This window comes from Schistocerca serialis, chromosome 6 (assembly GCF_023864345.2).
Source record: "Schistocerca serialis cubense isolate TAMUIC-IGC-003099 chromosome 6, iqSchSeri2.2, whole genome shotgun sequence".
Classification (NCBI taxonomy): Eukaryota; Metazoa; Arthropoda; class Insecta; order Orthoptera; family Acrididae; genus Schistocerca; species Schistocerca serialis.
Genome location: NC_064643.1, coordinates 603,944,336 through 603,961,229, shown reverse-complemented (window position 1 = coordinate 603,961,229; position 16,894 = coordinate 603,944,336). Strand labels below are relative to the sequence as shown.

General features: G+C 34.9%; 1 protein-coding gene across 4 annotated transcripts in view; it reads left to right on the top strand.

Moving 5' to 3' along the window:
* LOC126485139 (uncharacterized) overlaps window positions 1-16,245 on the top strand; it is a 504,509-nt gene extending 488,264 nt beyond the window's left edge. For 2 of the 4 annotated variants that reach the window (XM_050108800.1, XM_050108799.1), the window contains exons 21-22: window positions 10,959-11,456; window positions 14,493-16,245. In XM_050108800.1, the coding sequence (XP_049964757.1) occupies window positions 10,959-11,456; window positions 14,493-14,498 (504 nt within the window). In that variant the 3' untranslated portion in view covers window positions 14,499-16,245. Of the gene's footprint in view, window positions 1-10,958; window positions 12,773-14,492 lie in introns of those variants that run through there. The other 2 variants (XM_050108802.1, XM_050108798.1) reach the window with 1 other exon arrangement.
* The last annotated feature ends 649 nt before the right edge of the window (window positions 16,246-16,894 follow it).

The window sequence follows — 16,894 nt, the reverse complement described above, 5'->3', positions numbered from 1 at the left end:
TCTCAACATCATAACTGTAGACCCACATCTCATCACCTGGTATGATTCTCTTAAGAAACATCTTGTTCTCATTTGCATAATCCAAAAGCTCTCCACAAATTGTGAGGTGAAAGTCTTTGTGGTCTCGACTCATGAGTTGTGGGATGAACATGGTGGCAAAACGATGCATTCTGAGATGCTGTGTCAGTATATCATGGCATGATCCAACTGAAATGTTACATTCTTCTGCAGACTCTCGGATAGCCAGTCCTCGATTGGCACACACAATTTTGATGACATTCCTGACATGAGCATTGTTGGTAGAAATCAAAGGATGTCCTGAGCAAGGGTCATCTTTAGCTTTCATCCTGCCTTTTCTAAGCCGTAACACTGAGTACGGCTTAAGCACTCATCACTTTAAGGTTTTCTTTAATTTCATGCAAAATTTAATGCAGACACGTTGCTCCTCTAACTCTACCATCTCTAAATTCGCAAACTGTGTGACTCAATGTTCTACTCAATACAGCACTGAACAATAGTTAAGAGACATACAACAATGAAACTTTTGGCAGTTACACATTAAACACAGGTGTGTACAGAGATGTCAACTGCATTTTGTTCCAACACATCATTGGCGCAAAATTACGAATGTTCCAGAATTTTTTGAACAGACTTCGTATGTGTTGAGTTAATAAAATGTTAAAAGTTCATGGAACCATTTTGTATGCCTGCATTGGGAATAACTCATTTATGAGTACAGGTGCCATCGTAAAAATTGTGATGAATTATCCAGTTTGTTAATTAATGGCTTAATTATGTAATCTAGGGTATCAGTCAGTTCATAAAAATTAGGACAACAAAGAATAAGGATAGAAGCTGGAATGGAAAGGTTTGGTGTCTCCTAACTTCAGAATTAATTGTCTGCTAAGTCAATTAGTGCCAGAAAAATCAAATATGTTACTGCCAGTCTTTTTAATGAGTGGTGTAAATATGTCCAAAACAACATACTAGTTCACTCTGAATCTGCTGTTGCATATTGTAATAATAAGTTCCTTTCTTAATATATTTTAAGTTACATGGTTTCTGGGAACACAAAATGCCCTATTGCAATCAGTCTCAATAACAAATCTAAGTGAAGCAAAGTCTGGTTAACATTTTGGTAGATTCAGGTGTCTACTACATATGCACATGTAGATACTTGGATGAAAATTGAAAAATCAGTAAAGAAAAAATATTAATTATTTGCAAGAGTGCAATAACAGCAGGTGGAGTAGTTTCAGCTTGGTGTGTTATATCATGAAATGACATTGCTGTGATATTTGACTGATACTGTTTAGTCTTCTTTCATGATGTGTGAACTTAGCTTAATGAATTGGTCAATCTGTGAGGTATGTGAGGGTAGTTTTGATATCTCTAGATGTGTTACTTCTTGCTTTATGTTCCCACCAAGTCACTGACTACCTAATGATGCTCATATATGATGAATGAAACTGGTCAAAAATTAATCAGAAGTATGTGGTTTATCTCTACATTAGTAACTAATTTTGCTATAGTAACTAATTTTGTTAGGTTTTGTATCTACTGGATGAAGTGACCAATTGATAATGAAATGTGAAACATTATCTGAGCACCTTATTGTGACACTTCCAACTGGAGTTTCATACTTTTCCAATTTCGTTTATATCATGATATCTGAAATTCCATTTTAAAAAATGCAGTATGTTGTGTAACATGTTCCCTTGCTTTCCCATGACTGCTATGAATGTGAAACATTATATGAGTGCCTTATTATGACAATTCCAACTGTAGTTTCATGCTTTTCCAATTTCATTTATATAATGGTATTTGAAATTCCATTAAAAATGCAGTATGTGGTGTATCATGTTCCCTTGCTTTCCCATGACTACTATCAAAAACTTGGAAACATCTGTTCATGTACTGAGTGTGTGTGAGGTTTCTAAATTAAATTCCATCTTTGTTAGGTTGGTTTTTGGGTGTCATTTGAGTGAAGGCTTTAAAGCAGAACTATACTTCCATCAAATACTTAGTTGGCACAACAAACTTAATTCATTTATTTTATTTGTAATTTGATACATAATCTACATGTATGTATGTGCACATCTATGTCTTTGCATACACAGAAATGATAAAAATTGTGGGAAATAGTAGGAGCACGTGAAACTCGTAAGTAATACACCTGTTTTTGTGTCATCAGTGTGGATTTTCTAGCACTGTGTGCTGCACTAAGAAAATATCCCATTAATGTGATTTATATAGTGTATTTTGCCTTTGTGTGCATGCATATGTGTGTGTGTGTGTGTGTGTGTGTGTTTGTAAAAGTTTGTTTTTGTATCTTGTAGCTTGTGTTGGACCAAACTAATTCTGCTTGTGGTGTATATCATATAACATTCACTGTCTATGAAAAACATTATTTTGGTTCTCAGAACAAACATAATATTGTCTGAACTGAAGTTCTATATATTCCTTTCATAGAGCAACTTATAGCACTATGCAGCAAAGTGAACTGGAGATCTGCCTGCAGCAGGAGTTAACTAAATAAAGCCACATGCAGTCTAAAACAGTGCACATTGTTACCTCACAGTGCAACCATGAAAAGTGATCACAGAAAATACTTTTGTGGTTTGGTGTGACTGCATGCTATTAATATCATTAAATTTATTTATGATGAGAAGAAGAAAGAAGTGACAGTGCTGACACAAAAAGCAGTACCATGTGGAAGCAAAATGTTAAAAGTTGAGTACGTTGATTGTGTGCAAACTAGGGCTGGAGAAACTGAGGCTGTACATAGTGGGATCCAAATATATGCCCTAAAGAAGAAGAAGAAGGAAAGTGCACACAAATATCCCATTGATGAATTTGTTATTAAGCAGCATTTTTGTCAATATTATGAACATTACAAAGAAATATTAACTTTGCACAAAGTCACAGCTTTTATCTCATAGACCAGGTCTTCATGGTTGTCAAAGAAACTGGGAAAATTGTTTTAGCATATGGGCTTTGCTTTGAAAATATTAGAGAATATATGAGTCAGCAAATGCCAATCAAATTAAATTGTTTCAAAAAAGCATACTATATAAAAGTGAACATTGATAAAGAGGCCAGTGGTTTATTCAGAGGAAGCATGGATTAAAACACAATATATTGCGAATACATGCTTTCACAGTGATAATGTGTAAAAGTATTGCAAAAAAAAAAGTGTTGATGAATGTTTAATTGCTGAGATATGCAAGAAACTGGCCTATAGATATGTAGCGTATGAGCATCCCACTTGTAAGAATACTGGAGAGCATGCTGTTACTGCTTCATTTCTTGATTTCTCTGGTGTACAGAAGATATTGTTGCCACCTTGTTGAGGTTTTCAGTTTACTTTGCCAATGTGTTATTCAGGTCAAAGATGCTTATTGACAGTGAAAGTAAAACGGAACGATAGTCAGTGTTTCTAGGAGTGCTTCAGTAACGATATAGCATCACATCACATTGTTTGCAAACCTATTCAGTACTAATGTATCAACTGAATATAGTCCCAGACTAACCTGATTTGCTATAGTGATTGGACACTAACATTGCAATATAGACATCATCATATTGCTTGTAATGAATACCCCATGCACACTTTTTATTTGGGAGGAACTATTTATACTGCTCAAAAACTAAATTGAAAATGGTGCCTGGTAACTCTAAAGAGACACCTATTATTTTTGTATCAGGATCATATATAGGAGTACAACAGCTGTACATGAGGTCCTAAGAATTTGAAACTGCAAAATAATGTTTGTGCCAGAATATGACTAGAAAACAGGATTAGACACTAATTCTTTTGTCATATTCTTGAATTTAACTTGATACTGAATTCTCAGGTGCCCATGTGCTTTCAGCAGCCATCTTCATATAATCAAGCTATCAAATTAGGTACCCTTTTTGATCTGTTGAGCCATAGTGAGAAAATCAACAGGGATGTTGAACATATTGCAAGAGCAAAAGATGCTAAAGTTCATCTCACAGTTCCAAAGTGAAATGGTCCACATGGAAGTGGAATATGTCAAAAATCATCTGGAAAATATTTTCCTCTTAGTATTCCAACACCTCTTGGGTGTCCCCAAGGTCTCCATCAAACAATCTTGTCGAATCACCTATTGAAGCTTTGCTTCTCCGTGTGACCAAGCTATTGCCATTTCAATGTCTTAACTCTCCTAAGGGTGTATCTTGTCTATGGTTTTCTTTCTGATGACACTGAAGGTTTTGCCCAATATCTACCTCACCATTGTCCTATGTGTGTGCTGTAACTTATTAACATTCAGTTTTGTCAGAGCCAGTGTTTTGATACCATACGTTATTACTGGCAGGTAACAATTATCGCACAGTTTTGTTTTTAACTATGTAGGAACATCTTTGTTGACCAGGATGAACTGAGCTTTGTGAATCGTGCCAAACTCTATTCTTCACGTGCTGTTTCTTCATTAGCTTTGTGGGCAGTTCTAACAGTTTGGATATCTGGACTCAAAACTTTAGTGTAGCTCTCATTCTTCAGCTGTAGTAGCAACTTTTGTGGACAAGGTAAACACATTCAGAGGTGTTGTACCCCATACTAAACTTCTTTGACTACTGGGATCATGTCAGGAATGAGGTCTTCATCTACCTGACACATGTTATTGCCTGTTCAGAAAGGTGATCCAAAGTGCTCATATATTTACAACTGACAATGGAATTCTTAAGGACTTTTATGACTGCCCGCTAGTACATTGAATCAAGCGCTTTGCAATAGTCAGTGAATGTTTGATTTATGTTGATGTAGCTTTCCATGGTTTTTTGAATGAGTTATGGTCAGTGTTTGATAAACATTTGCAAAATCCTTCTTATATGACTGGTTGGTAGAAGAACAATTGTTGTTCATTAAGTACTTTCGCTATGACATTAATCAGATAATTTATAAGATGATAAGTCTCAAGATTTTTCTCTGTTGCCCTTCTTGAGCAATAGTATTACAATGGAAGGAGTAAAGGTAATAGGTGATTGGATATTAAAGGCACTCTGTGACTGATGAGAACATAAACCAGACTGAAAATGTTTGCTGAACTTTCAAACAACATTCTTCTTCATACAGTTGCACCATTTCAACATTTTTACAGATGCGTAGTATTTTCCCAGTCTCAGTACTCTATTTATGACTACTGTTATTGCTTCTAACAGGTATCTTATTTTTTCCTCTGCTGGAGCATCCTTGTTTTTAATTTGACACTGTGTGATGTGTACACCAGTGGTCATTACATCAAATATTTCATTAGTATTGCTGTCCAAGGAAGTTGTTTCTTTTTAAGATGGTGTGTCAGTATACATTGTACAAAAAAAAGTAAAAAAGTGTGGCACTATACTCTCTTCTGATTTATCAGAATATTTAGACTTTGTCATGTAAATTCGGTTAATATTAATGTTCAGTTTAAACAAGTTTTACCTTTTCATTATACAAGCATGTAACAGCAGTCTCTGAGATCATTACACAAATGCTTAGTGTGAAGTAAGGGGAAATAAGACAGGAAGTAAGCAGTGCAAGAAAAGGTATTGGATAACAATACTGACTGATAACAAGTTAAAAATTAAACTAGAAGTAGTTCCCAATGTTAATTATGTGAGTAGATTAGCACTAGCTATAAATAGTTGGCAATATAATGAACTTAAATAGTCTGTAATAGGTGCTTTTGTTTGTTGATGTATAACTTGACTTCAGTTGTTCTGCATCTTTAAGACTCTCCTTCATTTGCGGAGACGCATAGCATGATACATGAATGAATGGAAAAAGTGCTAGTGATATCGTGCTTATATATGAAATAATGTTCTTTCTTGTTCTTAATTCAAGCTACTTTAGATTGCCTTCCTGCATTTCAAAATTTTCTTCTTTTGATTTTAGTCTGTCATCTACATGATGAGGTGATTGTTAAATTTCCTCATGTTCTTTTTTGTTTATTTCTTCTCATACTGCATTAGAATCACAGGTATCTCACTACATTGATTGTCTTTCCTGACTGAGTGAGTGAGAGGGTTCTAAACAATTTGTTTTGCTTCTGAGAATATATCTTCTTCCTGAATTCTTGTAGTTCTTTCCAAGACATTTAACTTTAACAGTTTCAAGTTATCTATTTGGTCAGGTTTTTAAGGAAGAGTTATTTAAAATGATAACTAATTTATCTGCAGTTCATCAATATCAGGAGTACAATGTTCCTTTTTGCTGAGTGTTGAACTTGAACATGAAAACTGCCAAACTAGTTTGTGGTCACTCCCTGCATTACACACACATTCGTAGTATTGCTTCTTGTTGATTATTTCATTATTGTTTTGCTTGTCTGATCTCTTACAAGTCCACTTTTGTTGAATTTGTTTCTTTCAGCTATGATATACTCCATCATTCGTTCACCACGTTCCCTTCTGCCACCTAATGCTACTGGCAAATATTGATAGGAATTACATTATGGTAAAACAGGGTGAATAGCAACAAATTTGAACTTTGGTTGAAAAATTTACTTATTGTTTGTTAAGTTTAAACAAAAAATACTACCCAAACTCAGGTCTGTATTGCTCTTATCAGTTTATGATAGTATTATCAAATTATTTTCTTTCAAAAAATTAAAAAAAAAATTAAACATTGTGTTTCTAATCACCCTGCAGATAGGGGTGAATAGAAACAGTGTTGTAAAACTATCATTGTTTCTTTTAAAAGCAAAGAGAGGTTGATAAAAGCTATTATAAAGTAAACAGAAAAACATTTATTTCAAATGATAATGGTTTATCAATTTTAAAAGTAAGTAAAATATACAAAAATGTTTGTGTCACATGGATAATCTATTCAAAATTAAGGTGAACAAACACTGAACACAGCTGTTTACCATGAGACTGGTATTGTATTATTAATAAATCATTAAATCAGAAAGATCATCCTCAAAACATTGCATTTCTTTGAAACGAGCACTTGAGCAGAGAACTGGCGACAACAATTTTAGGATGACATTGTTTCTTGAAACAAAAGATTCTTCTTCAGTCATTGTGAACCTTTTGGTTTGAGGAACTCTTTTTTTAAAATGTTCCAAGAAAACCATTGTCAGTAAGGTAATTAACTTTGCAAACATAATATCGAAAAGATGATGTTTTACCATATACTTTGACCACCATATAGTCACCTTGGCTTATGGAGATACCTGTATTTTCATCTTGATCTGAAGAATCTGAAGAGGAAAAAATCAAGTCTTCATCACTATCCTGCACTGAGTGTGTATCTTCATCCTCTGATGATGAATCATGATGTTTTCAGTTTTTCTTGGTATTTTGTGGTTGTCTTGGCATGTTTAGATGTACAAGGGCTTGGATCGATGTAAAGTGAAGAATTGGGGGCTACATCCTCCCCATTCATGTCTTCAAAGTCATCAACACTAACACTTCTGCCAGGTTGGACATTAACTTTTGACCTTTTTCTCCTTTGTTTAGAAATCTCGCCTTGTCTAATCCTCTAACTGTTGTCAACAGCATTAGTGGATTCTTCAAGATTGTTCTTATCCTGGTTTTCATTTACTGATATACCTGGGTGTACTGACAGTGCTTTATTGCAGTCTAGAGGCACGATCCCACATTTCCTAAAACCTGCAATAACATTTTTTTCCTTCAAGGAGTCACACAACTTTTTCAAAAGTAGAGTAAATTTGATGTTTAAAGCTTTCCCGGCATACTGATTGTTCCATAAAAACACGGGAGAACTGCCGGATATCAGTAACTTCCTGCCACGTAAATTTATCCTTAGGAACTGTTGCCTCGTTTCTTCCTGGGCCTTTCTTCCATTCTTCTAATATTTGGCACCAAGTTGTTTTAAAAAGGCCGAAAAAATGCCACATCCAGTGGTTGTGTCAGGTGTGTTGAATTTGCTGGTAGGAATATAAATCTTATGTCATTGTCCTGACACAGCTTAACTGATTCTATGGACAGAAGCAAAGGTAAATTGTCTCCAATGAGAAATTTCTTACCTTCCAGCTTTTTCAGGTATGGGACAGCAACTGTTAGGACCCATTCGTCGAAGCAGAATGAATTGAACCAGCCAGATTTTGTCTGATTGTATCTTGCATATTTTGGCCCAGCCTCAGTCCAGCTTCGATATAAATGCAAAGCCTTATACATGACATAAGGGGGTAGTATAGTGCCATCCGCAGAAGCTGAAAACATAACAGAGATTGATGCCTGTGAGGAGTTCATGACCCTTTTGGGATATTTAGTTCCCCTCCGTGTGACTACCTTTCATTTTTCTGGATCTGACCCTTTTGGGATATTTAGTTCCCCTCCGTGTGACTACCTTTCATTTTTCTGGGTCATCTGTATGGTTTGTCTCATCATAATTTATTATATTAGACGGTGGCACATTCTCCAATTCCTTTAACAGTTCATCGAAGTAACTGTTGATGGTTTCTGGTGTAACACCAGCTCTGAAGCGTTTTATGTCTTGGCACATTCACACAGCTAACTCATCTTTGTGTTGCCTCATAAATGATTCCACAAAATCACGACCCGGGATATTAATCATAAACCTTCTCACTTCCTCCCCCCTTCTGTCCAGAGAATCCTTTTCTAGAAGTCTTAAGGTTGTAAAGTCAATAGGATAGCCCCATTCACTGCATATTTTCAATCTGTCTACAAACAGCTTCTCTTCTTCAAAAGACAAGGCAGTTTGTCCACCCTGAGGTTTAATTTTGGTGCCTCTTTTTAGGTGTCTGTATAGTAGGATAAAATGAATCCCATGTATTTCAGCTGCTTTCCGCAAGCTAACCCTGATTTGATGTCAGAGAGGGCATTGTTTATATGATTACCCATAGGTCTGTGTTTTTTGTAACCACCTCCAATGATGGGTTTGTATTTCCATGACGCATTTGAACACCAACTCTGAAACAAGGAAGATATGTTAGTTGTGCATGTAACATAACTAGAGAATTATATAGTATTAATATGGCATACTAATACATTTTTTTTAGATTTTGTTATTGTGGGGTGAATAGAAACATCAGAATTCATATGTTTCTATTCACCCCGCAAAGTTTATAAACATAACCTAAAAAAATTGAAAATTCACATATCTGATTTCATTGAAAGTGAAACAAAAACGAGCCCTAACTGTTTTATATAGATGTTATATGTAGTACTTACAATGCCATTAACTGCCATATGTAGAATACACGTTTACCTACTAGAGAAGTTCAAAGTAGGTAGGAAAACAACTTAAAAACTATTGACACAGACATAAGGATAAACATCAACCTACAATGCTGCCAACCCAACAAAAACATAATTTCGTTGTTAGTCTGAAGTGTTGCCAACCCCAAAACAATAACAGTTAAAACTGATATCCAGTAAAACCTTATAGTATTCAAAGTAATTGTGTATATGAAGTTTTGTTTCTATTCACCCTGCTGTTTCTATTCACCCCGTTTTACGGTACTGTAAGTGCTGTGATGATTGATTGCACATGGAATCTCTTTTGCTGTATATAGAAATAAATCATTCAGCCACAGCTTTTGTGGCAAGGAGTGACAGATTAGACATTGTTCCATATGTTTTACAACAGAAAAAGTTATGATTCACAATTTGTACAAATTGTACAGTGTATAGAAATGAGAAAATAATCAATACGGTGAAGAAGTTTATGAAAATTAGTAAAACTGAATCAGAATGTCAAAATCAAATATTTGAAGCCATTTGCAAATATTGCAGTTTTGAATATGGCTGCCTTTCAGCAACTGTATTTAAGTTTCGATGGAGACGCAACATAGCCAACTGGTTGCAAATAATTGTTTAATACATTTACCTAGGTTTCTTCAACTCTAAGCATGTCTTCATCAGAATGAAAATTTAAAAGCCCTATAAAACAGTACATAGAAAATAAGTTTCACAGAAATATTAGCTAAGATGAAGAATGTCACCACATAGAAAAGTTACTTAGATAAAGTCACATTGCGAGAAGGCAACAGTCAAAGCTTAGAGCAGACACGCTCAAGCAAAATTAAAAATGTTCCAGCCTTTGGTATGTACACCTTGCAATGAACAACATCAGACTGAACTGCCCAGTGGCTTACATTGTTCCTACAAAAACAAGACGTAAGTTGTGCTGCCTATTGGGCAACCTGTGTGTTGTTTTTGTTGCAGCCCCTGGCCTGTTCAGTTTGATGCTGTTCCTTGTAGGGTGTACATACCAATGGCTGGAACATTTTTAATTTTACTTGTGAATGTGTGCTGTAAACTTTGCCTTCTCACAATGTACCTTTATGTAAGTAACCTTTCTATGTGGTGACATTCTTCATCTTGGCTAATATTTCTGTGAAACTTATTTTCTATGTATTATTTTATAGTGCTTCTAAATTTTCATTGTGATGAAGACAACCTTGGAGGTGTTGAAACCTAGGTAAATATATTAAACAGTTATTTGCAACTGGTTGGCTGTGTTACTTCTCCATTGAGGTTTTCAGATATTATATTTGAAGCTCCTTCCATAAATTTAATATTTATTCTTAAGAGGTTAAAGGAAATTTATTTCTATAATGTTGTTTGTACATGATAGAAATTTGTACACATTTTGACTGAATGTCAGATCACTTGTGGAAAGTGCAAAAGAAATACAAAATCCTACAACTTTCTCACCATTTAATGAGACAAGTAAATTCCTGTTGTTTTCCATCAGCACTGTCTTCATAAGACTTACAGATATTCAGATGACATCATTGATGAGAGCGAGAATTCCTTGTCTTTGTTTACCTGCTGTGTCATGTGCTCTTTTTTGTCCTTTTAAGAGATGTGTTTTACTTCTCACTCAGTTATTACACATTGTTGCCATACAATAATAAATGTAGGCCTATACTTGATAAAGAACATTTCAAAAAGAATTATAATCATAAAAAATACAGCAACAGTTTAACATTAATTTATATGTAAAACATTTTCAGGATCATCTTATTCCAAACTCTGCATGGAAGGATTACTCAGCTGCCAACACAAATTATGCATTTGATGCATTTGAACATGAAGAGAAGATTCCTGGAGGACCTGGCTCTGGGGGTGGTACATTACCAGGAAATGGTTCAGCGATCAGCATGTCTACTGGTGGCATGGGAACAGGACAGTCGAGGGCAGTGGCACCTACATCTGCCGGACCGTTACGACCGCACTCCCAGTCTCGCTACACGGCGGACAATACACGATCGCTGCAGCGTCCACTGTCAGCATCTGCATCATCAGTGCCAGCTGCAGAACGCACTACATATTCTCTACCGAGGACAGCAGTTCAAGGACCTGGTGGAGGAGGTGGTGCACGACACAACCACCAGCTCCGCAATGGGTATTACACCCAGGATAACAGAGTTGCAAGAGGTCCAGGCTCGCGGCCTACTGATTTGCAACCTGATTTCTACTTCATGCCTTCACAGCGGAAATATTCAGGCGAGGTAGTGAGAGTCTATGTTGATTATAACAAGTAATGGACTATGCATTCTACTGCTCTCCTCCCAGCTTATCATTCCCTGTCCTGGTGTTGGCCATGCCTAGCTATAGTGGGGCATGAGGTTGGCTACAGTGGTGGCTGTGGACAGTTTACATATTAGAGTAAATTTATTTTGATTTGCAGTTATACAGTCAAAACTATTTGTATGACTGATATTTTTTGCGCCGAAAGAGTTGTTACGTATGCAGAGTACAAACTCATTAACGTACTGTAAACTGATCGAGATGCCTTTCTCGAGGTATTTCATTTTATAACCCTCTCTAGTTCTTTTTAACATTTCCCTTGTTTTTTAATTCTATTTTTACATGTTGACTTGATTGATAGACAGAGTACTACAATAATTTGGTCCATGTATTATTAATGTAAGATTCAATCTCAGCTAAGTAGAAAGATGTTTTAAAGACTGCACTGCACACTGCAGTTTATTATATATCCTTTGCCTTTCCGTATTTCAGATGAGTGCTATAAAGATACTTAGCAGTGGAGGCCTTCTGTCAACTGCTTGAAGAGGTTGCCTCTCAGTTTAAAAAAGTCTTAATTTGTTTTTTCCTGATGAATTGTTGATAATCTACATACATACTCACTCTTTATTCCAGGGAAAAGTAGATTTTATAAACCCTTTTCAATGGATACAATTATATTACATCAATGAAAAATGCTGAGCAGCTGATAGGTACTTAAAAAAGTGAGTTGAAAGCTACGAGAGACAGAGAGAGAGAGAGAGAGAGAGAGAGAGAGAGAGAGAGAGAGAGAGACCGACCTGCTCAGTGATTTCCCTGTTTAGTAGATGCATTTTTCGTCATCAGTTGTCTGTATTTCAAACAGACTTTTCTGTTATCAAATGGGTGTGTAAAACTGTTATTACATTCTCTGAACATAGTTCTTGAAAGATTCACCAGGCACACAGGCAATCAGGTGCATTTTCTGCTCTGTTCATAGCCTCTGCAACAACTTTTTGCAGATATTTGTCAGTAACTGTTTATCTGGTCCCCATTTCACAGGGTTTGCAATGATATCTTCATACATGAATTTTTGTTAGTGTGATACTGAAAACCTAAAGTCGGTAGCAGTGCAACAAAAATAAGTAGAAAATATTTTTGCTTGACAATCAACATCAGAGGTGAGAAAAAACAAAGCCTCAAGGATACTGGTTTTCATTACTTTGGGTTTGTCTTGTCCTTGAAATAGAAAACTGGAAATTATTTAACAGTGATCTGTGCATTATTTCGTGAGAAAGTATGCAACTTGAAAAAGTCAAATCAGGTAGGGATAACATGCTGAGTGTTGGGCTTCTTGGTACTGTTTGCTTGAAGTGTGCTATAGTTTATATGCAATAACAACATATTGCTGTTGATAAATGAATGTGCAGTGATATGAAAATGAGTGAGGAAAGACAGTGCTGATGTATGTATCCTTGTTTTCATGTTTTAAAAATGTTGCAAATAATACAAAAAAAGAAAAGAAAATAGGGCACATAGAAAAGTTTTTGGAAGTATTAATGTTATGAAGATCATGTTTCCTTGTTCCCTTTTTTCCTTTCATTCTTTACTAGAAATTACGCACAGAATGAGTTGTTTTTGTTTCAAGTGTGCCCATGCTTGAAACAGACATTAATGAACTGATAACAGATGTCATTATGCTGCCAAATGATAAAAACATTCATGGTAAATGAGTAACATATGGTGGACAGTAGTCTATGAATGTCATTTATAATATTATGTCCCAGTTTTGTGCAATATAACTCATATACAATAAATGCAGTCTACATGTAAGACTGAAACTGCTGGGTTTACTAATGCTGACTGTGGTATCTAGTTTATAACTTTATTTCCATACTATTTATTTTATCTGACTGGTGCACTAGAAGATAAATGGTGTGGGGTTACACAATAACATGCCTCCAACTTAAAAGTTCATAAAATATTCTGTAATTTGGTGGTTAGCAGTAAGAGGTGTGAGGGCACTCATACTCTAATGTGCTTATTGGTGATTACATAAAAATCATGGATCATAAAACAAACTGTAAATAGGTGATGGAGTTATGTTTCACAATAAGCAGTTGCCTGCATTACTGAAAAGCTTTTAATCAGATCAGAAGCTTTATTTCTTTATTTAGTTTTACAATGACTGGGATTTTGTAATACTTTTTCTGAAGCTAGAAAGGGGTACATCAGTTAGTCACGAACCTATTGCTAAAATACGACTATAATATTTTTGTTGTTTGTGCTATAGCCCAAGAATGTCTTGTCTCAAAAATCCAAAATTTTAAATTTATGTTTGAGTTTTTGGTTTCAAGATTTAGTGAAACCTGCACTTTCTTCTGGATTCAGTACTTGACATTGGCTGCAGTCGGTCACAGTACTTTTCAAAAGGGAGACTGTTACACTTCAATTAGCTCTTACAGACTCTTATTTTCAGGAAAAATGTAAAATTGTTTTGGTTATTGGATTTCATTAAATCATCAATATCAAGTGATGTTAAATATTCTTGCTTTGCATTGCTGAGTATTGCTCATTTTATTTCCATGAGGATTACAAAATTTATCAGTTGCCTATACTTGTTAGCCACTTTGCTACTTTAGGATGTAATCAATTCACTTTTCACATTACAATATTAATTTGATGTCATTTTATGCTTTGATCTTTCATAAGTCTCAGCTTTCTGCATATCTTTTATATCAATATTCATTCATGGTGATTGTCATTTTATCATCATACTCCCAGTAGGGAGCTACAAAGCTTGCTTATAATTTGCTAAGAAGCATTTTATAAATGCTTTTTGAAGTAAACAAAATTTTGCTATCCCTTTATGAAGCAATTGCATTGATAAAGAATGATGGCAGTCAAACAGTAATGGATTTTAGAGGAGGCTTTTTTGTTTGTACATACAAGTTAACTTTTGTTATTCCACCATTTAATTACACATAGCTTTTCAAGGCATTTAAGTTGTAGGTAAACTGCTAGTGCATATTTTGCCATAGGTATAAGCTTGATACCGAGGACAGCTGCCGGCCCAGTGAGCTACTCGTGGGGAATATACACTCATGCCATCCCACAGTCAGTGTCATTCAATGCTGCAGTGTGCCCTCAAGAAAATTCAGTTGGAAATTGTTTAACCTGAATTTTCCAAAGACATTATTTGAAACACATGGTACCCGTCGTGACCAGTGACATCTTCAGTGGAGCCATAAATACAGAAGCTAAACAGTTCTAGAGGTGTTTGTTACCATTGAGCTGCATACTTTACATACAGTTGGAAAGGTATTGCTTTGGATGTGATTATGAACAGTTAAGTTGGAGGCACATCCTATGGAGCATAACATTCATCACTAATGTAGTGGGTTTGTTCACAGCTGTTATCCTTGAAGCTAAGTGAAATTGATAACTAGTTCAGACAAAATTAATCATTACATCAGTCAGATTTTTGTATTGCTGTTGTATTGTTTGTCTAGGTACACAAATATGAGTGGTGTTTTTATATGTACCTCAAGTTTTAGTATATTTTCAGTTTCTGTTCAAGTTGTAGATAATATGGTGCTGTTAAAGTGACATTTTGCATTATACTGTCATTATAAGTGCCTGGAAAGCATTTAATGACTGGAGCAAACCAATAGGTTATTTTAAATATGTGTATTTATTAATAGTTGAAGGGCACATTTTAATGTGTCATAAATTGATACTGTGAGCAAGTTCTTTATAATTAAAAAATCTTTGTTTATTTCTGGAAATGTGTACCATTTTAAATGTATATGCAATTTATTATGTATATATTTATGTACATAATTTGTAACTTATATAGTAGGAAATTATTACACATAGGAAACAGTTTCCCACATGTGTGTGTGTGTGTGTGTGTGTGTGTGTGTGTGTGTGTGTGTGTGTATGTGTGTTTGTGTGTGTGTGTGTGTGTGTTTTGGTTCAATGTATGTGTGTATAAACCTTTGTAAAATTTTTGTGGTAAATTTTAACAGAAGGCAAGCTATTACTGATTTATCAATGCAGTCAGTCATATCAGTTCTGCATTTTTAGATCGATATCAATATATAACAGGAAAGTCAAACAGAAAAGATTTCAGTAGTTTAGACCAATCAAAATTAAAGCAAGAAAACTGAAATTGTAGGAAATGACAAGTCATTGGCTAAAAAGTTACTGTGTAATATTATTCAGTCCAGGTTTTCATCCCAGAGCAGTTCAAAAGGCACTTCTTATTACAGTTCACATTTTTAAGTATATATTGTAACTTTAAAAAAAAGAAAAGAAAAGAAAACTGACACAAATCACTTAAATAAGAACCACTTACTGTCTCAGCATAGAATATTTCTTTCAGGATACGGAATCAGTCCAATTCCAAACTTGAAATTATGTTTTTGTATTGTCTTCCTTTTTATTGAGTCATTTTACATGGTTTTGAATGTTGGTTAAATATAATTTATATTTCTACATTGTTAATTGTAAGTAGAAAGGCATTACATGACACATTACAACACATACCCCCTCTAAGTATCTGGCTTAGATTTTTGCCAGAAAAGGATACTGTTATGTATAACAGTTTATGTACAATTTTGATACCAAAACAAACTTACTTCATCATTTTACGTATCACATGTTTTTATTCACAGTCAGCTACTTATTAAATGTTTGCCAGCCAGTTAGTAGTATTAGAGCTGTGTGAATGGCGATGTATGTTTCATATGTACATATTTGTGATTACCGAATAAAATTATTGTAACAGAATTTTGGTTGAAATTTATTTATATGTGTGTGATACCTTGCTTTCATTATGCATCCTCCAGGATGCAGAACAAAAATACACATTAGATATTTACTGAGAAAAACGGATATGCTAATGTACCTTCCACAGATCCCAAGTGAAATGGTCTTCATGGATGTGGAATAAATCAAAAATATTCAACATATTTTCATTTATGGGGTAACAGCAATCTTGTACAAAACATGCAAATGTTCAATACACTAAGGTGCATATGATAATTTTGCACTATTGTAGCCAAGAAAAATCAAATAGAAAAATCATTTTGCAACACTTATTTACAATGATCTCATTACTGCACTGAATTTGCGCAGAAGTCAAATTGTACATAATACTCATCTCGCATTATTTGATATTATTAGTAACATGTACACATTAGATGGTTCTGCTAAGAAATTCATCAGTGGAGTTGGAGTTGGCCACCAATAAATCATCTAGGCTTTTAAACTGAACTTTAGTGGTAGTTAAAATGTTTAAGGGTGCTGGCAAGTTATTGAAAATGCATGTTCCTGATTAATACATACCTTTCTGTACTAAAGAAGAGACTTTAAATCTCTGTGAAGATTATTCTTATTTCTAGTATTGATTCCATGAACTGAGCTGTTAGGCCTTACG